This window comes from Phoxinus phoxinus, assembly GCF_949152265.1.
Source record: "Phoxinus phoxinus genome assembly, chromosome: 14".
Taxonomy (NCBI): Eukaryota; Metazoa; Chordata; class Actinopteri; order Cypriniformes; family Leuciscidae; genus Phoxinus; species Phoxinus phoxinus.
The window spans coordinates 5,034,900-5,056,539 of NC_136889.1; the positions used below are offsets into that span (position 1 = coordinate 5,034,900).

Consider the following 21,640-nt stretch of genomic DNA (forward strand, 5'->3'; position numbering starts at 1 on the left):
TTGTGAGTGATTTTTGTTTTAATTGCGTGAGTCATCTTTCTTACATCTGTAGTCTGTATACTGTGGTTTCTATTACTTTCAGCCAAACCAAAAGGTAGATAATGCTATATACATACAATTCAGTACAATTCAGGACACTTATAAATGCCTACATTTTAATGCATTAGACCAAACATATCAAATCAAGTGGCATCTGTGCTCAAGTGATGATAGAACTGAATAGGTTCCATCCATCCATCCATCCATCCATCCATCCATCCATCCATCCATCCATCCATCCATCCATCCATCCCAAAGCTTTTGAATGGTAGATATTATATAGTAATATTAAGTATGTTATGTAACATTTGGGTGAACTGATTTGCAGGAATATGGGATTAACATGATCTGAGGCAACCCAACATGTTATACACTGATGCAAGATTATAATGCATAAACCTATAGTGCATTTTCAAAATATTGTGCACTATATATACAGTAGTCGACATTTGAAGTGGATCAAAACCTTTCATCAAAGTTATACATGAATTTTGAACAATACCCGTTCTTTTCTTAGGACAACTTTGATGAACTTTTTTGATCCACTTCAAATGTTGACTACTGTATACTGTTATTTTATGACTTTTTGTTGTGGTGGACAAACATCTGGATCATTGCATATGCATCTGCTCTCCAATCTGCCGTATCCATGGCTAACATCAGAACGCAGCATCCTACAGTTCTCGGATGTTATCTAACGTCTGCATGCACTCCATTTTAACATAGAAGACTGTGTGGTTAACACTTATAAGCCTGAGTGTGTGTTTGACTCACATCAGAAGTGGACTTGAGGACAACTGTCCAATCCTCAACCGAGCTCCTTCAGCCCTTATAAAGCCCTTTTTTGCATGAATTATTAATTCCTGTCATACAGTATGCTTGTAGCTTGTGGTTAATGCAGGATTTGAGGTGTAACCCTCGCTGCCCTGGTAACCTGGCAAATGTGATGAGGTCCTGAAGGGTTTTATATGCTGTCTTATAGATTCGAGAGAGATTGTCCTTACACAACACACAGAAGTGTATTCTTTGTGCAGGAATACATGAGGATCTAATCTGAGTGCTGTTCATTGTGCTCTGCTCTGTTAATTGGTCTTTAAGACCATCTGCAGGCTAATTGACTGTCTGCGGTTAAATGCCATTAACTGCACAACCTTTGCACAGCCAATTCATCAATAAAAAGTCGTCAATTATATAGTCGTCATTCAAATATAACGAGCAATCTGGCTGGCTTCACTGTGCAGAGAGAATGATGGAACTATTTCTTGCACCCTATTATGTGGAAATGTGAAACTGGAGTTCAGAACATTGCTATAAATCAGATTATAGGGCTGGACGGTAGAATATGCATTGTATTTTGCTGCACCATTTATTGTATACCAATATATATTTGCATGGGCAGAACTTTCAGGCTGTACACAACAAAAGAAACAAGCAATAATGTGAAAATACAGAGCAGAATGTGTCCCAAACAAGTCAAATGTTCTACTTTATGTCCAGATCAACTATTTTACTGCTTATCCAATCAGAATTGTATTTTCCCGACTTCTTAGGTTGTCTATTAAAGCTACAGGCTGATTTTTATGTGAAGGACTCAGGAAAATCAAAGTATGTGATGTTTACATGCGCTCTCGGTTAATATGAACGAGTGAAGTAATGCTTATACAATGTTCAGGACGATGCTAAAAGAGCCATTCTGTACTGAAATGTCAATGTGTCATACAAAGAAAAGGGATTAATTCAAACTATAGTGCCACATAGTCAGATCTATAGTCTCAAATATACTTTATAATCAAACTATTTTATTGCATGTTTATTATTCTACATATAACCCCTGCAAGTATTTTATTCCGTTTTTTTTTTGCCAAAAATTAAGCATAACCACTTCTCACATTCAAAAGTCATATATGCTTACCAAGGCATAAAAACTGATAAAAATACAGTAAAAACACTAATATTTGTAAAATTGTAAAAGTGTTTGTTTACTGTTGCTTTTGCTTTAATGCATCCTTTGTGAATAATAGTATTCATTTCTTTAAAGGGGTGGTTGATTATGATTTCACTTTTCTAACTTTAGTTAGTGTGTAATGTTGCTGTTTGAGCATAAACAACATCTGCAAAGTTACAACGCTCAAAGTTCAAAGCAAAGGGAGATATTTTTAAAGAAATAGTTTTTTTAAGGACAACAAACGGCTGGTAGGAACTAGGACACCTTGAAGCTCCGCCCCCTGTGTCGGGAGCAGCAGCTCATTTGCATTTAAAGGGACAGACACAAAACGGTGTGTTTTTGCTCACCCTCAAAAAGTGACAATTATAACATGCTATATAAAAATATCTGTGGGGTGTTTTTGAGCTAAAACTTCACACACACACTCTGGGGACATCAAAGACTTATTTTACATCTTGTGAAAAGGGAATTATACCACCCCTTTAAAAAAAAAAAATCCTGTTGTTGTGGTATAAATCTGCTCAGAATTTGATTTGCCATTTATCCAAAGTTTCCGGTCATACCATCTACCCCGTATGTGTTTTTCCTGTATTAAAGCAGACGTGTGCCGTGTCGTAGTCATGTTTAGTTAATGTTATCTTGACCTCAAATCAGCACTTACTCTCCACTTTACTTCTCAACTGTTTCCTATTTGCCACAGAGAGATGCGGTCACGTCTCTGATATGCACTTATTCTTGTTTGAAAACTGGAATAATTAACCACTAATTCTAGTTTATTGAGGAAAAAAGGTTATTGTCTGACATTTAAAGGGTGCAATGCACTGCTAAGCTCAAGTGGCCTTCTCTCTCTCTCTCTCTCTCTCTCTCTCTCTCTCTCTCTAATAGTCTCTTTACAGGCTCTTAACACGGTTTGGCCCATGTTTGACCGTATGATCATGTGAATAATCCCTTTGTCTACACACTTTGATGGCTTGTTAATCAGCACACTGTGTCACCCTCCATATCCAAACCAATACCATTGCAATTCCCAGAGGTTGTGCTCCCTAATTTACCCTCGTGGGTTTTGACGTCGGCCCGAATGCTTCTGATATGGGTTTTGTTGATGAGCTCAAGTGCTTTTTTCACTCTTGAATGCTGTGCTGGTTGTGTTGGTTGATGGTTTATAAGTCAAAAGAGCCCAGATTTAAGTCTTCATGGCGTTTTGGTTCCTAGATCCAGCTGGGAGCCCTTTGTTAAAGTCTATGATATTCTCGACCCCGTTAAAACCTGAATTTAACTCTGTCAACTTGTGATTGGATTGCGAGATGGATTTTAAAACCAGGTGTGAACAAACTCAATAGGTACTTTTTCCCCACCCATTTTATTATCCTCAAAGTAATAATTGTAAGTCTGATTGTTTAACCCTAATCTTAACCGTAAAATACAGTTTGGAAACAAAGTGAGGTTTTGGACAATATCAGCATAAATCTTTATCATTTCTTGGCATAAATACGTTAAAGTAACTTGCAGTTAGCTATTTACGTACACCTAAATAATCCGTCAGTAATCAGATTGAAAAGCCTTCATGTAAACGCCTAAAACAATCCAATTGAGCTCGATCCGATTTTTTTTTACATGGGATTGAAAGGAGTGGTGTAGATCTGAAATAATCTGATCAATAGGAAAAAACTAAGCATGTAAACTCTTCTCTGTCGGATTCAGAAATATCTTGGACACATGCACAGTGCTGTATTGCGTATGTTTACCAGAGAACTTTTATAATACGATCTCTGTTTAAATACATTTAACTTCTCACAAATGTTTATTTACATCTTATTAATTGGTCAGAGGAGTCTTTAATAAATATTGGCTAAAAAAAGCGATTTTGACATTTGTCCGCTTTCCTTTTAGGGACGTCATTAAGGAAAAAAAATTACATTTATGCCCATTGTACATTCTTAAAAGTAAAAGTTCTTCAATGGCATTGATATTCTAAATTAATTTCTTTTTTATTTAATACAATTTTTCATAATTCGTTCCATCCCTTATAAATGCAAAATCAACATAAAAGAAGGATTTTTGTCCAAAATTATTGTCCCCACTTTGACTAGGGTGTATTAAAACTTTTGGAGTGCTCTGTATTTACACTTTAGCCAAAGATCTTTATTAAAAAAGTTATTTTGTCCCATGAGGAGATTCAGGACTGTTTGCTCTCCCAAACGTTTGTGTATATTGCTAAAATTACAGGTGCATCATGTTTTTTTAAAGTATGTGTTAAGCTTGCGGCCGACTTCACTCTGAGATGTGTGAGGTTAAACGCTCTGATATGGTAAAACCGCAGTGTGAGAAGAACCATATCGTAAAGCCACAGTGAGATGTGATTATCCCACCAAACAGCCATTTCTGATCCAAGTTTGCTGCCGTTTTCGAGACATCTGAAGCCTGAAGGTTCAAAAACTCAACTCTTTAAACAAGTGTGTCTATCCACTCTGAGCATCTTCACAAGACCTCATCCTCAGCCATCATCTTGTTAGTTTTTCTTCAGCGCCAGCTGCTCTCAGATCAGTGAGATAGAGGCTAGTGGGAGGGCGTCTGCTGTGCTGTCGTGTGGGCTCAGGATAGTTGACAGTATCTCTGAAGGCGGATCTATAATCAGTGATGGTGAAGAGTGGCCGTCTCTTATCAGAGATACACACAAAGACATGGTCCTTTAAGAACACAGAATGCATGAGAGGAAGACAAGAGCAGGCACAAAGAAAGATTGTGTGTGTGTGTGCGTGGAGGTGAAAGTGATTTAACACACTACTCGCACTATTTGCAAAACGCCATAGAATAGTGCATAAGTACGCAAACTGGGACGCACCTTATCTGTTCATTTTGATACAAATGTTTGACTTCTGAGTGAAAGGGAATGATCACAACACGTTTTCACTCTTAAAAACACGAGACGTACATAATAGTATCCAACTAAGCATAATAATGTTAAAACAAAAAGTGATAAGGCTTATGTTGAGCTTGGATTTGCTAACTTCTTTGGAGAGCAGGGCTTCGAAGTTGAAGTTAAGACCCTCTAGAAACACTTATAGTGTATACCTTTAAGTGTGTGTGTGCATGTTTATTCTTATAGTGTATTGAAGTATCTGAGGAACACTGTTGAGTTCTGTTTTTAGACTCTTTCAAGGCCTAGTGGATCAATGAGCCCATGCCGCTACCGAATGAATGCTTCTTAATGAGAGGGAAAGAACAGGAATTAGTCTGTGTCTGCTGCAGTACTTATGGATTTCCAAAGCGGAAGACTTTCAGACTCGGACTCTCTCTGTGACTATTTTTCTTTCTTTTTTTTGAGGACAGCGTGATCAAGAATTAGGTGAAGATTTTTGCTTACTTTTTTTTTAAAGAGTCATGTGTAATATGTTTTTTTTTTTGTTTTTTTTTATAAAAAATTTTTTGCCAATACATTAGTTTTTCTGATTTTTAATAATAATTATTCCATAAGTTTCTGAATGTTCAAATAGGTGTTGTTGCTGTGAATGTGGTTGTGTTCAGATGATTCATCTGCCTGATGTCTGTCTGTATGGAAATCTATTTTTAGTTCAGCCTGATAAAAGATTAGATGAGCTGGTTTGAATCTTTTTAAGAGAGTCGCATATAATGTTTATTATTTATCCCCCCCAAAGGAGGTCCACTAATAATGTTAGTCCGGTGTTTTTTATGTTCACTTTATTTAAACAATTAATTTTGGTTTAAAACCATTGTATCAGGTTTCTGGTTCAAATGTGATTGCTTCATGTTAAATTGACTTGAAACGGTTACTCTTTGACTTAATTTGATGTTTCAATCAAGTATTCCAATATAACAGGAATTTCACTTCCTATAATGCTTTGAATGGGGCCGAATTGGGATAGTAAATGTTGAAATAAAGTGTTAATCTTTGCATTTTTTAGCAAGATGAGAAAATGGAGAGACTTGTAAATGTTTAATGTTCTATTATGTTGGTATTTAAAAGTGTCTGTTGTTAGTGTTTTGGGGGTTACCATTGTGGTGAAGTATCACTTCTGGACTGCCAATACATCACATGTGTAAAGAAAAGTTCTGTTTAGTTTGTTGTTAAATAAATCAAGACTAAACAAGAAGCATTAAATTATTTGGATAATTGAATTTAAATGAAAACCATTTATTTAAGTTAAACTAAAACCATTAATTCAAGTTAAATGAACACCATTGATTAGTTAGTTGTACATGGTTGATTATATTGGGTTTTACTTGTTTCAATCGTGTGGAACCACTGTCCTTGATCGAATCATGTTCAGCCAAAGAGCTACATTTTAGAGTATATATGTGTGTGGGTGTGTATATATATTTAAAAAATAGACCCCATGCTGTAAAAACAAAAAAAAATTAAGTACGATCAACTTGTATGTTTAAGTCGTTTCAACTTAAATGACATTAAACTGACTTGAAAAATTAGTTAAAATCTTGTACTTACAAGAAAAAAGTGGAAAATTGCTTAAGTTATTTTGAGGAGTTAAAGCAATGTAAAAACATGTTGTCAACTTTTTTATTATATATTTTTTTACAGAGAGGTGCTGTATTCATTTGTTTGAGTTGTATTGTTAACATGAATCTATTCATTACAGTTGTTTATGAATAATAATAATAATGATAGCAATCCTATTTTTCTTCCAAATTACTTCCACAAGTGTCTGAATTCCCAATAGGTTTTGTTGCCGTGTAAATGCGAGTGGTCATGTTCAGAGGATTCATCTGTCAGAAAGTTTTTGCGTAATTTCAAATGAGTTTCACTCTTTTCATTCTATGTGAAGGACGTTTGGGTTTATGAAAATGTTAGTGTGTTTTCATTGAACTCTTCACGTCAAAAGATGAAAATGTGTTTCTTCAGATCATGTCCTAGAAGCAAAGCTCCTGTCCGTTCCTGTCCTCACTTGCTCCTCTACTTGTGTTTCCCCTCTCCTTGTTTCGCCTTCTCTGTGCACTTGTGCGTGTCCTTGGAACTGATAGCTAAGTGTTTGTCTCTCCGCACTCCCTCCCCGGCCTAATGAGGATCAGTGTTGTTTTAAACATGAAATTGGAGTCTCGGCTGAGAGCAATCAATACACAGCCATTACTTCTCTCTGTGATGAAGCAGTCCATCTCTCTCCCTCTCTTCTCACACACCCGTCTCTTGTCTCAGCGTATTTTCTGGTATCGGATATTGGCTTTGAGGGGGTTATGAATTGTTGGCTCCCAAGGGCATCTCCGTGCACCGCTCTGCCAATTACACCTCTGAATAATGGCCCCTGTGGAGGAGCCTGACGCGCCTCAGCTGGAGTCTGATACATATATACAGAGAGGATGACCAGAACTCTGACCGGAAAAGTGACCCAATCAGATCTGACCATGAAGACATCATTGGAATTTTTTATAATTTTCCATGTTTAAGTGCTATAATTGGATCCCCAGTGGATCTACCAACCCAGAAAACGTGAAAAGTGACAACCCAGTAACTTTGTTTTCGTAAGCCTTTCTCTGCAAGCATGTCAAAAAATAAGCCGATCAGATTTCGCTCCTCTTCTGACGTAGGAAGGGGATCTTATTATAATATTACCGCCAATTTATCTGCACACGTTTCTACCCACGTCGGTATATGACGGTATATGCAAGTCGATGAGATGAATCAATTTAACTCCACAACAATGTAAATCTATCCGCTAACCATTCAGAAACGTCCAGGTGTAGTCTACAAGTTGTAATCTCTCTAGTCTCTCCATAAGGCTTCACTCGCTACTGGTTATTTCTGAGATTCTGGATGAGTGAGATTCGTGTGTTTTGTTGTTGTTTCCGAAGTTCGTGTGAAGGATCGGCCTCTTCTAAACGGGGGCGGAGCAGGAGCTCATTTGCATTTAAAGGGACACACACACACAAAAACGTTTTTGCTCACACCCAAAATGGGGCAAATTTGACAAGCTATGATAAATGATCCGGGGGGTATTTTGAGCTGAAATATCACAGACACATTCTGGGGACACTTTATATTACATCTTGTGAAAAGGGGCATATGTCACCTTTAAAGTAATTTACTCACGCTCAGACCCAGTATGATTGCAGCCTTATTTTAGTATGCTGCAACTTTTTTTAAATGTATGCTTTTCTGTTGATGTGACATTACAGATTTATATTTTCGGGTTTATTCTGGCTTTAATGTTTTTGTTCTGGTCGGTTTTACATGTCGGTCAGGCCATGTGAGCTGCAGAGTTAACTAGACTTTCAGAAGTCTGTTGATTTTTCTGTAAGTGTGAACATCTGGCAGACTCTGTATACACTCCTGCTGTTAGATCAGTCCAGCATTAGTGGCTCTTGCTGTAGGGTTTGTGATTTAGGCTCAATTTCACAACTGATCAGCCCATCTATCGCTTGAAATGCCAGCACACGCTCCCAGCGCTTACGTGCAGCATCTGCTATAACATTACTCTGATCAGTTTCCCTAACTTTATTCCTAACTGAACTGAAGTGTCTTATGCTAACCAAGGCTGCATTTATTTGAAAACTGAAAAACATATTCTGAAATTTTATTGTTGTAACTGTTTTATATATATATTTTAAATTTTAATGTATTCCTGTGATGGTAAAGCTGAAAGTGTCACATGATCCTTCAGAAATCATTTAATGCTGATTTGCTGCTCAAAAACATTTATTATTATTATCAGTGTTGAAAACAGTTGTGCTGATTAATATTTTTGTGGAAACCGTGATAAGTTTCAGGATTCTTTGATGAATAGAAAGTTCAAAAGAACAGCATTTATTTGAAATTAAAATATAAAAAAAGTATTTCTTTCTTTCTTTGATATATACTATATATTTTTGGAGCAACTTATAATACAAAATAAAATGAATATGTTAAATTAACATAAAAATGAATAATGTAATAATTAAGTTTTATAGGGATTTCTCATATTTCATTGGAATATTGTATGATCCTGTTATGCTGTTCTGTCTCCCCAATATATGAAAATATATATTTCTAGATATATTTCTTCTTGTCTAATGTCCCCAACAGATGTCAAAAATAAATATAAAAAACGTTTGTAAGATTTTTTCATCATTCCAAATTAAAATAATTACAAAAACAATTATCTTCTTCAACTTTATCCATAATTTTTGCAGAATATTTATCCAGAGTCTTCTGAAGCGAATTCATTACCAATATTCATTATTCATTATTGCTTCACCTCTCAATCTCACACATATAAGTGGAAGTGTGAATGGCATTTAAGAGCAAGAATTTAAGTAAATAACTATTTTAAAATGTGGGTCCGTATTGGCTATTCAGAAGAACATTTCAGCAACTTTTATAGATGGAGGACAGTGCAGTATAATCCATTATAATCCGTTTTCATTATGAAAACAGCAGCTTTCTCATTTTCTGTCCCACAGAAGAAAGAAAGTCACGCAGGGTGAGTAAACGATGACAGAATTTTCCTTTTTTCTCTCTGAACTTTCTTTTTAAATGTTAAATATGTATAAAACAAGAACGCTGAGGGATTCGTGGTGTAGCAAAGCGTATGGAGAGCATCCCATTAATTAATGTCTGTTTGGGATATTTTCAATTTCAAGAGAAGTGTACTGGGAATCTGGGAAAGCTGACATACTCCCACACATTGACACATGCTTGCTGACAGCATTCCCCTGGCTCACACATTCATTTGGCCAGAGTATTTCTGTGTTTCCACTCGGTCCAGAGAGCCCTCGTCCTGCTTTCATGTGCCATGCGCTAGCCCTGGGCAGGAGAGGACACACCTGGGGCGCGCCAGGCCGACTCTGCCAGCCTCTCACACACATTTACTGTGATGAACTAAACTATGATGTTCACTTCACAATCCTTGCCAAGGCTCCTGGCTGTCTTCCCAAAACTGGAGACGGAGACAGGGATGAGGGTTTGGACAGGCTGCCGTTTTCTTCTACAGTGCACCGTGGAACTGATTTTTTAATTTCAGCATATTTTCTGCCTCTAGATTAGTCTGTGCATCAAACTGATGTTTAATTTTTCTCTGTCTCAGGCAGGAGATCTTCCCTGTGGATTTGAGAATCTCATTGGTTCCGGATGCATCCCTTACTGTAAAAAGTGGAAATGCAGTATATTTTCCCACTGTTCACTTACTTACATTTTTTTTTTTGTAAACCCTCTGCCTTAAAATTGTTACATAAATAAACATAATGCTTAATTGAAAAAATTAAGTTATGTGAACTTGACAATTCCACATTTCTTGATTTTTTCGATTAAGCATGAAGTTTATTTACGTAATAATTTTAAGGCAACGGATTACCTTCATTTTTTTAAGTTAAGTCAACTGATTCACTTTTTACAGTGAAACGCCCTCTCTGTTAAACCCCGTCCTTAAAGACAGCTCAGCAAACTCCAACATACAAAATGGTTGACCGGCAGATTGTTTCTAAGCTAAATAAAAGCACAATCAATATTGATCATTTGCTGTTTTATACTGTCACAGAGATGGGTGTGATTTCTCAGATCACCTAATATCTGAGAACTTGTTACAGGCACTTTTAAGGTTTTTTTTTTAACCTATAATCTCTTTCTTTGCTGTTATTTTTATGTTGCCAGGTTGTTTCATCATATTAAGTAATATATTTTGACTGGAGTAAAAGTTAATTTAGATGTTTCTGAAGCCTTTTTAGGTTACGTGTCAAAACATGTTTGCTCAGTCAGTGTTTGATGATGATGTGTGTTCATGCTGCGTACACACTCTCCATTCTAATGATCTGATTATTTGCTCACAGTCACACCATTTGATATTACATGAGATCAGAAATGTGAGTTGATTAGAAATAAGCACTCTTTTTACTATACGTCTCTGTTTTAAAATATCCAGACCCCACGATTCATACTAAAAAATGCACGCAATATCTTTAAGCTTTTTGTAATTCAATAAATGATTGCATTAAAGGGATTCATAGTTCAATGAAAATGTTGTCACCTCATGTTGTTAAAAACCTTGAGTTTCTTTCTTCTGTTGAACACAAAAGAAGGTATTTTGAAGAATTTCGATAACCAGTCATTAGCCACAGGTCTTTTTTTCCCTACAATTATGGGAGATTACCAACATTCTTCAAAATATCTTCTTTTGTGTTCAACAGAAGAAAGAAACTCATGCAGGTTTGTAACAATATGAGGGAGAGTAAATGATGTCGCTCTGTGACACTATTTTCATGACAATTATGCATGTTTGATCCTGAAATTCTGCAAATAAGTAAATAAATAAATAATTTTAATTGTAAAGCATTTATAAATTATGGCCATGTTATTTTACTGTCTTTAATTTATGATGATTTAAATAAAACATACCGGTAATTGGAGTTAAGTAAGAAAAAATACAAAATGCCATGTAATAATTTATATGAAAGGCGACCAAGACATCTTTTAAAAATATATATTTTTATTGCTTTTTAGATTACATACAGACAACACACACACACGCACACACACACACACACACACACACACACACACACACACACACACACACACACACACAAACACACACAAACAAACACACACACACACACACACACCACACACACACACACACACACACACACACACACACACACACACACAAAATATATATATAGTGTGTGTGGCCTACATGTACACAAACAACACCCATTTGCATGTGTATACATGTACATACACAAATACATACACACACACATTTAAAAAAAAAAAAATGCCTCGTACAAGACGCAGTCAACAATAATTATTTTCTTAAGTTATATATCTTCTAATATCCCATCAAATATATGACCTAGACATTAGTGAGAATAGCCCCTAAACAAAACCAAAAGACAACACTGACCACATTACGATGTCTTGGAATAATATAGATGTGTTACTTAGACTTTCTATTCACGACCTAACGCATGATTTGTTTTTTCTTCATGAATAAGGGCAAGGGTGACGGTGAGCGCTCTCAGGAATTATAATTAGCTCAAACACGCCACCTATTGGTCACCGGCGGGAGCGCGCTTCAGTTCAAAAAGTGCCCACACCATCAGTGACGACAGACACGGAGAAACTGATGGAAGAGGAGATGGAGTAGAAAGCGGGAGGAGGAGAGCGGGGAATAAAGAGGAGGGGTGGCAGAGACATTGTGATTTTTTTTTCTCCCTCTTTCTTATTTAATTGGTCCTCCGGGATCCGGGGCGAGTCCTCCGTTCGCAGCTGCGCAGCTTTAATTGGCTGGAGATTCCACCAAAATACTATTGGAAAAAGCCGAGAGTTTATACAGTTTAGATCCCGGTCCCTTCTGATAAACCCACTCATTACCGAGACCAGAGCTGGACAAGCTTCACCCAGAGTCAGAGACACTCCAGAAGCCAGTTCAGATACCAGACGCGCATCACTCAGAGATCTGTGCGCGCAATCCACACTGACGCGCAAAGACGCGCAACCTCTCCATCCGCCTCACTCTTGAGAGAGCCATCGAGGAGCACACATCTGATAGGAGAACATCACAGGACAAGAGTTTCAGTCAGTCAGATCGCATCGCATCGCATCGGACTGCTGCTTTCCACGAAGACGCCCTCGGATGCGCGCTGGCTTCCCGAGTTTCACATCAGTTTAAGTTGCCTGGAAAGAATGTGTTGGAATTTTGTCTTTATTTTCTGGACGGAGAGACATCGTTGCGCTCCTGCTGAACACGCAACAAACTAAACACCTGGAACTCCAGTGCTCTGCTGAAAGAAAGTCGTTCTTTTCTAACGGAATTATTTCGAAAGGAATTGATCTACAGGCTGAACACGCACAGAGAAAGGTAAGCGATACTTTCTATCTTATTCTTAAAAGAGTGCTTGAAAACTGTCTAAATGTGCGTGCTCGTGAACGCTCAATGTCCACACCCAATTATGCATAGGCTACAGTAGAAATGTGTTGAGAGGTATTCTAAAATGCGCTTGTGGTAACATCTAAATTAACAGTTTATTCAAATAAAAAAACAAACATACTATACAAGTTACACCAATGAAGTCATTTTAACGGTTTAGGAATTAGGAAGTAGCTGCACATTCTCACCTTTTATAGTACGTACTACAGACAAGAGATAACTTTTTTTTTTTTTTTTTTTTTTTTTTTTCACTAATGTGTTTGTGTGTGTGATTTTAAAGGGATAGTTCATCCGAAAATTAAAATGTTCATTTGCTCGCCCTCATGTTGTTCCAAACCTGTATGAGTTTCTTTCTTCTGTTGAACACGAAAGAAGATATTTTGAAGAATGTCAGTAACCAGTTGATGAAATCCAGTGATTTACATATAATTTTTTTAAAATTTCAATTCAATTCACATTTATTTCTATAGTGCTTTCAAAACAGCTTTATAGAAAATGCATGTCTACATTACAATTTAGAGTGATCTGTTTTAAGAAATGTATATATACAAAACACGCAGTTAGCTAACAATTTATCCATTTTAACAATGTATTAATTTAAGGCAAAATGAATGAATGAGCTCAATGAAGTAATGCATACAAATGCTTAGGATATATAGAAAATGTAGCATTGGTGCATGTGCATTCAGAGCTTGCTTCATCTGAAGTCCTCACAGGAGTTGGAGTCATCTATTCACAGATGTTGGTCATCGGAAGTCTTCGCAAGACGGTGGATCCAAACGAACTGAGAAAACCCAGAGATAAAACGGAAAAGCAAATGGAAAATGATTAGCGTATCATGCTGTTCATAAGATAAAAATGTGCATTTGGTCTGATATAACTGGAGTACAAGGTTATGAGATGCATTATGTGAATGCTTGGCTAAAGAAAAGCATCTTTAATCTAGATTTTTACTGGGAGAGTGAGTCTGAGCCCCGGACAATATCAGGACGGCTATTCCAGAGTTTAGAAGCCATGTGAAAACGCTCTCCCTCCTTTAGTGGACTTATATCCTATCTACTAATAGAAGCCCTGAGTTTTGTGATCTTGAAGAGCGTGATGGGTTATAGGGCGATAGAAGATCAGTTAAATACACAAGAGGTAAACCATTTAGGGCCTTATAGGTCAGCTATACTTTGTAATTGATACAGAACTGAATGGGGAACCAGAGATGATAAAACTGGTGTATTATTTCCTTCAGGAAGTCAATGTCCATCAACTGTCTGTTACCAACATTCCTCAAAATATCTTCTTTTGTGTTCCAGACTCATGAGGTTGAGAGTAAATGATAACATTTTTGTGTGAATTATCCCTTTAATCCTGCACGCTGATAAATGAAACGCAACCTGTTCAGATGTATTGCAAATGGGCCGTGACCGAGTGTTCATGAATTTAAACTTCAGACTGTGGAGAAATTCTGCCATGAATCTCACAGTTGCCTCGCGCCAGACTCTTGCGCTGCAACTTTAATTATTGTATTAATCTGTCATTGAGCTGGCGCTTTATTCCATAGGGATTTCACCGTCTCAGGTTTAGTCCTACCGGAAAAGCTGCGACATCTTGGTGTTTGACCTTTCCTCTTTGGCTTGAAAACTAAACAAATGTTTGGGGGTCTTAAAATCATACAAGAACATCATTTTGAAGCCCTTTAATAACCACACATGTAAGACTTACAAGTTAGCAGTTAATAGACACTTGTGACGACCATCGGGTGGGGGGTGGGGTGGAGGTTGGGGGGTTACTATAGCAACAGTACGCTCCTCGAGGAGGACTTTCTTTTAGGATGAGTATGGGACTGTAGATGGACAAAACAGCAGTAGCCCTTTAATCAACTGGCAAATATCAGGAATAGACTTTTGTCCACTATAGTAACCATTATACTGGAGTGACACCCTACATGTCAGTTTTAAGTCTGGATGTCCTGTAAAGAGCACATCAGAGAGAAACCAAATGTTTGGAGGTTTCACAATGACAACAACTTCTCAATAGTCTTAAAAATTACTGAATAATCAAATCTAGCACTCTTATGGAAATATGATACGATTTTGTTTTCAATGTGTTTGTCATATCAACAGCTCAGGAAATTGTTATGGGGTTTCTAATCAAAATATCAATAATTATTAGATATTGTTATGAAAATGTTGCCAATTATTACTCCTATTATTACTTCTATTTTCCATTACACGTGGCCCCAAGAACATATTACTATGCAAATTAGATACATTGTATTGAATGGGACTACCCATTTATGGCCATTTTACCCACATATTGCATTGTAATGTTGTATCAATTCATTTCATTATATCTTTCACACAAAGTTTAGTTAAAAAAATCCTGAAACCTAAAAATTGATGGGTGAGTGTACTGATGTCCACTACAATGGACATAACATAACATATGAATAAAATAACTTAAAACAAGTTTTTTTAATTAGTTTCTTACGCTCTAAACAAAACAAAAACAAAAAAATACTAAATTCAAAAAAAAAAAATTTCTGAGATATCGTGGATATCTTTAAGATGTTTTACAGATTAAGTTGTGTAGTGTATGTCGTTTATGTCAGTGTGTACTCAAGCCTACTTGCTCATACTTGTGAATAGTGCACTGTTTTAGTGTATTAATGACCGTTTTAAAGGATCTCTGTGAAGATTTTTTGTTAAGATTCAGTAATTTGTGAAATATGTGTGTTATAGCTACGTCTATAAAAAGTACTAAATAATGGAAGTATTTATTTTAGTCGGTGATCCCATCCGGAAAGTTCTGAGTAGCATGCTGTAGATATGTTATTAGATATGAAATGCTTCATTCGATGTTCAAATTAAACAAATACCTTCATAACCAGTCATGAAGTTTGCTTAACAACCATCTAACAACATTTATCAGCCCCCTGTTGTCAAATCTATTTTAATAAGGCCATTAGCTGGCTAATAGCTGACTGACCGGCTACCATTTTCCAAAAAGTCAGTTTGACCATCAGCCGAAAGTGCAATGACCTGCTGGTACCTGGTTTTATTAGTGGTACAAGATGGTTGAAGAACTATAAACCAGCGACCATGCCAAAACACAGCCTGGCTTTCCTGGAGAAAGTTGAATGGCATGCGTTTGTATACTTGTGCGTGTCTTCCTGCGTCTGACCAACGTGATACTGAATTCCGGCCAGGTTTAATAAGTCATGTATTTGATCGTTCTTAACCGCCCACCAATTTCAGAAATAGCCCATGATTGCGGCATTCAATCCCATCAAACAATAGCGCAGATTCTGTAATCTGCAGATAATCCAAGGTTTGGCAAATGAATTGTCTCTTCTTAACCCCCATGCATGCATGCACTGGAACAATGCAGGGATAAAAATACTTCAACTGGTGAATAATGTTTTGTTAGGCTACTTTAATCTCCAATGATGATGATGATGATGATGATGGTATGATTCATTTGAATGCTGAGCTCGTGCTGTGCAGTGATTGTGCACTTTTTCCTGGTTTTCCCCGCAGGTAATGAGGGATCGCACCTGAAGATGGAGCTTTTCTGGATTTTATTCTTTTCAGTTCTCCACCGGTACGTGCAAACGCAAGGAGTTTACGGTAAGGACTTTACTGAGACTTTATAATGTTAAGGTTAGGATTTGTGTTCGGTTGGGGTTAGTCTCGCTTCACAACACATGTTACCAGCAGTCGCGGGACATCCTGATGTGTATTTCCTGCAGGACAAGATTGCGCTAGCCATGTTTCCAGCTACCCAACACTGCCTGGTGAGATGTTGTCATTTTAAAGATGACGGACTAAAGTAGCGGTAGCAGGTCATCGCCAGCAGGAATTTGAACACAAACTCAACGACACGGTCTAATTAGATCATTATCAAGTCGGATAAACACCTCATGATTATAATAAGAATGCAGAAATCTTTAGAAAGATTCATCAAAGTGTCTTGTTACATCACATGATTTTGATCATTTTAGACGATCGTGGTTCACGGATTTTCTCTACTTTACTGCAATGTTGCGTTTGCAGTCATTTCTCTCTGGGATGGCACTCTTTCACCCCCGGTGCTTGACAAAAATGATTTCTTCTTTGCATAATGAATCTTTTTATATTGGTGTACCCTCCGCATTTACTGCACTTACTGTCATTTTGCGCGAGCTCAATTAAGTGTGCAGCGAGAGAGAAACACTTGTCTCAGTTTGTCATATCGAGGGAACATTTTAGAGCCTCAAGAACATTAGGCCATGCAAAAAAGAGGTTATTTGTTGTTTGAGGAATTAAAGGAGAACTCCGGTCAATTTTAACATTGAGCTCATTTTTTTGTAAATTTGGAGTGCTGTCAATACAGAGAACAACGACAAAAATCGGTGTTGCCTACACCGTGTTTTCCTCTTTTTAAAATTTGCACCCTATTGACTTCAATGGGGCGCGTTTTAAACCTGCTTTTAGCCTCTTAACATCTTTGATGTGTCATACAAGTGCCCAGCCATGTTGAGTGATTCCTTCAGAGTGAACACGAGTGAATCTGACTGCAGTAGATGTGAAAGATATGAATAAAAATGATGTTATTTCAGCCAGCGCAATGTATTTACATCCTGTTTTCGGTCGAAGTCCAAAGTAGTCGATTGTCGAGTTCACGCGCGTGATCATAGGTAACTAAACCTATGCGCGTGAACTCGACAATCGACTACTTTGGACTTCGACCGAAAACAGGATGTAAAATCTTTCACATCTACTGCAGTCAGATTCACTCGTGTTCACTCTGTAGGAATCACTCAACATGGCTGGGCACTTGTAATGACACATCAAGGATGATAAGAGAAATAAAAGCAGGTTTAAAACGTGCCCCATTGAAGTCAATAGGGTGCAAATTTTAAAAAGAGGATAACACAGTGTAGGCAACACCGATTTTTGTCGTTGTTCTCTGTATTGACAGCACTCCAAATTTACAAAAAAATGAGCTCAATGTTAAAATTGACCGGAGTTCTCCTTTAAATCTGGTTATGTGAAAACCAAGTTGGTGTTGTGGTGAGTTGTAAGGATTCACTCATAGGATCAGTAATCATATTTGTGACATCATGTCTTTACTACACCAAAAATGGAGGAAGACATCGCGTTTTGCTGGAATTCATAATCTTCATTGTATTACACTGATATTTCTTTGCGTAAAAGCGGCAGTGTTTTAGTTGCATATAATTCAACAATAAAGAATGCAAATGGGATATTTGGCTTTACTTGCATATTGCTCTCTGCTATGAGAAGTCAGAATCCTTTTTTAAGTAAATTTTGGGATGAGTTGAAATGATTTGCTTGTATTTAACCCAGAATAATGAATAGGACTTTAAGTTAATAATACTTTAAGTCCTCTAAAAGTCCTGATGATGTCTTTCTCTCACACTGTCTTCTTATCTTCTTATCTCATCACGCACACACCGTCTCACCTGACTTTTAAAATTAATGTCATGCCACACATTTCTTCCCCAATCATTGTAAGACAATGTTGACTGACCTTTTTAGTCTTTATTACTTTTAGTCATACGAGTGCGGTAGTTTAATTTTGTTGTGAAGGCCTGCTAGCTGTGAGCGGAGTAAGATCCGCCTTTATGGTGTGAGAGAGAATGCCAGCTCAGTTAATTAAGGGCGGCAAAGCCCCAGAGTGAGAGAGACTTCACTCTCACTCCTTCCCACTTTATGTCTTTATGCTATGGGGGCTGTTAACTCTCTCTGATCGGGACTTTAATCCATGGTAAGATGTTTTACATTTACTGGATTAATCCTACAAAACATGTCCAGGTCATCTTTTACATATAGCACAGTTGCGCTTTGGGCGTCCCGAGTTCGTGTACCGGCTCTGGGTCCCCTCTCTCTCTCCAACTTCACTTCCTGTCAACCATCTGTCCTATCATAATAAAAGGCACAAAAAAAAACGCCCCGAAAAAAAAAGAATATTTTTTATTTTATTAAGATAATTTGTGCCATTTGTTCATTGTGACAGTTTTTAGCACATAATTACCTGTCCAAATATTTTTTTTGGACATTTTTGATGTCTCGAATTGATGATTCGATTTAGCCTGGTCCTACCAGACTCACGTACATTTCATTTGTACAGAGAGTCTGGCCTCTCTCCATTGAAAAGCCTTAAGTTCCTTGTAGGCGGGTACTCTGTTGAAGTTTAAAACTATTGGATCTGCCATAACCAATCGCTAGCGTTTGGTCGTGACGAAACTTCAACTCAAACTAGCGCACGACCTCAACACAATCGTTCTCAGCCACTCCCTCTGTTCGCTGATTGGACCGGTAAAAAGTTGACCGGAGAAAACCCAAGAAAACACCACAATCCCAGACCTAGTACTGAAGGAAAATTAAAATTGAGCGGAAGTACGTAGGAGGGCAGAGCCAGGCTAGATTCGATTCTCATTGCATTAAAATAATCTAAAAGTGTAATTTTGTACTCTAATTACCATAAAAAAATGTACAGTAGGCCTAATACAAGCACTTTTTTTTTAATTGTCAGCAAAAAAATACTGAAAAAATAAGCTTGAATAATAGCTTGAATAATGACACAATTTCATTTCTAAAATAATGTTTCGGGTTTTATGGTGCACAAATAACCCGTGCACATTATAATATACAAAATAATTATTTATCAACTTTACTTTTCAGCCGTAAATAAAGTCCTGTCCCACCCTTATCCCCCATTGAATGTTCTGTTTGACTTGGATTATTCACAACAGATTATGATTGTAAATTGGCTTTAATGGTCTGAAAAATAATGACCTGAACACTGTTGAAATATTTCTACTTTACAAGTCTCAGAAGAATCACCCTTTATCACGTATCTCTCTCTATCGTGCGTAAAATGTGCTTATGTCCCTCCTCATAGTTATTCTTCTCATTGAATGAAGTCTGTTTCTCCACACAGTTGAATGATTTCATTACTATCTCATCACACTATCTCTCCGACTCTCACTCTGTTTTTCCCCATGGCCTGTCATGCACCGTCTCTCTTTTCTCTGCTTTGTCACTCTTTTCATCTTCCTCTTCCATCTGCACTGTTTCTCCACAGTTCACCATCTCTGATTCTGCTTGTTCACTGTATATATTTTTTGATGTGTATGTGTTTGTCACTCTGTTAAAATTCTATTAACCTGTGGGTTAGTGTGTTTTCCCAATGGCGACCGGTTTTATTTCGGCTCTAGCAGCCGATGGCGTGTGTGTGTCAGGGAAAGGGGATCGATGGAGATCCGCCCTGAAGTCACGCTTTATGACACTGAACGACTCCGAGCGTATTTTCATCTGCTTTATGTCTGGATATAGGTCAGCAAAGAGAATGCTGACTTGGACACACATAAGTGTGTGTTAATGTGTGCAGTGTGAATGGACAGTAGGTGATGTGTGCGTGTCCACAGGCGGACATGACAAAGAGTTTGTGCAAGTGAACAGTTGGCGCGCGTTGACTAATGCATGAGAATCTGTGCAGGGGAAAAAATACCATCAAAGTCTATCCAAAAAGACTAAGGGCATTTCATATATTCTGCACTGTCAGAAGAAATTGCACAAATGGCAACTCTAGGGGTGTAACAGCTTTTGACAGGAGCAGTACCTCAAAGGTACAACTTTGTGCCTTATCTCCTCCTAAGGGTGCAAATTAGTACCTTAAGTATTCATGTTAGAGCTTCAAGTTTGCATATTATTACCAGTGTCAGGCTAAAAGTACAGTAGTTACGGTTACATGGACACCGTTTGTTTCAATCGGAATGATTTCCTGATTTTCATTGAATGAGTCTGAACATAGTGTTTACACAACACGATCAGGTTGATGTGTGTGTTTATATGTCACAAGCTTCTAATTGCTCATCTTTTGACATGCACACTACACGGATATACAGAGTTTGCCGGTGTTGTTGCATACTAACCATCCTCCTTTTCTTTGTTTTAAAAAGCAGACTTAATATTTATCCATTTCGGGTTCTAATGGAGACGTCGAGCACATGAAGCTTATATTTATTTTTGACTTAGTTATTCCGACTGGTCTACTAGTCGATTACAGTCCGGTTATTTGGGACCTTGTAAACGCAGCTACTGTTTGCATATTTTCTTTTCTGACAGTGTGGGTTATATCCTGGGTTTTTATTTTATTAAATTTTTTTATTTGAGTAATATTTCGTATTTTTAAGTAAATAAAGCCTATTATTAAGATTTTATTTATTCATTTATTTATTTTTTGCATTGCATTGTGGCATTAATTTACACTTTTTTTTCAATTAATTTTTTTATTACATCTTATAAAGCATGTACAGAACATGGCCCATAAGGCACACAGTATCTGGTTTTGTACACAAGAGAGATATTTTACTGCATGACAACAAGCATAAATAAAATAATAATAATAAAATAAAATCACAAACAACTATAACAAGAACAGCAAAATCAATATACACAGAACAACAGCATTGAACAGTATTATAACACACAAAGAAAGCCTTTTCTTTCTTTCTTTCTTTCTTTCTTTCTTTCTTTCTTTCTTTCTTTCTTTCTTTCTTTCTTTCTTTCTTTCTTTCTTTCTTTCTTTCTTTCGTTATGAGAGTGCATAATTCAATATAAAAACTGAATTCTCTAAAGCAAGGCCAGAATTCTCCCAGACCAGCTCTTGTGTTCAATAATACAACACAACTCCTCTCCTTCATCTTGTACATGTGTTTGAGGTGTGGAAATCTTTTTTGTGGTTGAGAAAAAAAAAAAAACCCCAGTTTCAGGCAGTGAGA

General features: G+C 37.1%; 1 protein-coding gene across 1 annotated transcript in view; it reads left to right on the forward strand.

Annotated features, from left to right (window-relative positions):
- Positions 1-12,237: 12,237 nt before the first annotated feature.
- The window catches only part of mdga1 (MAM domain containing glycosylphosphatidylinositol anchor 1), a 204,476-nt gene continuing 195,073 nt past the window's right edge, over positions 12,238-21,640 (forward strand). Inside the window, exons 1-2 of the mRNA XM_079635194.1 lie at positions 12,238-12,789; positions 16,389-16,478. Coding sequence (XP_079491320.1) covers positions 16,412-16,478 — 67 coding nt within the window. The 5' untranslated portion in view covers positions 12,238-12,789; positions 16,389-16,411. The remainder of the gene's footprint in view (positions 12,790-16,388; positions 16,479-21,640) is intronic.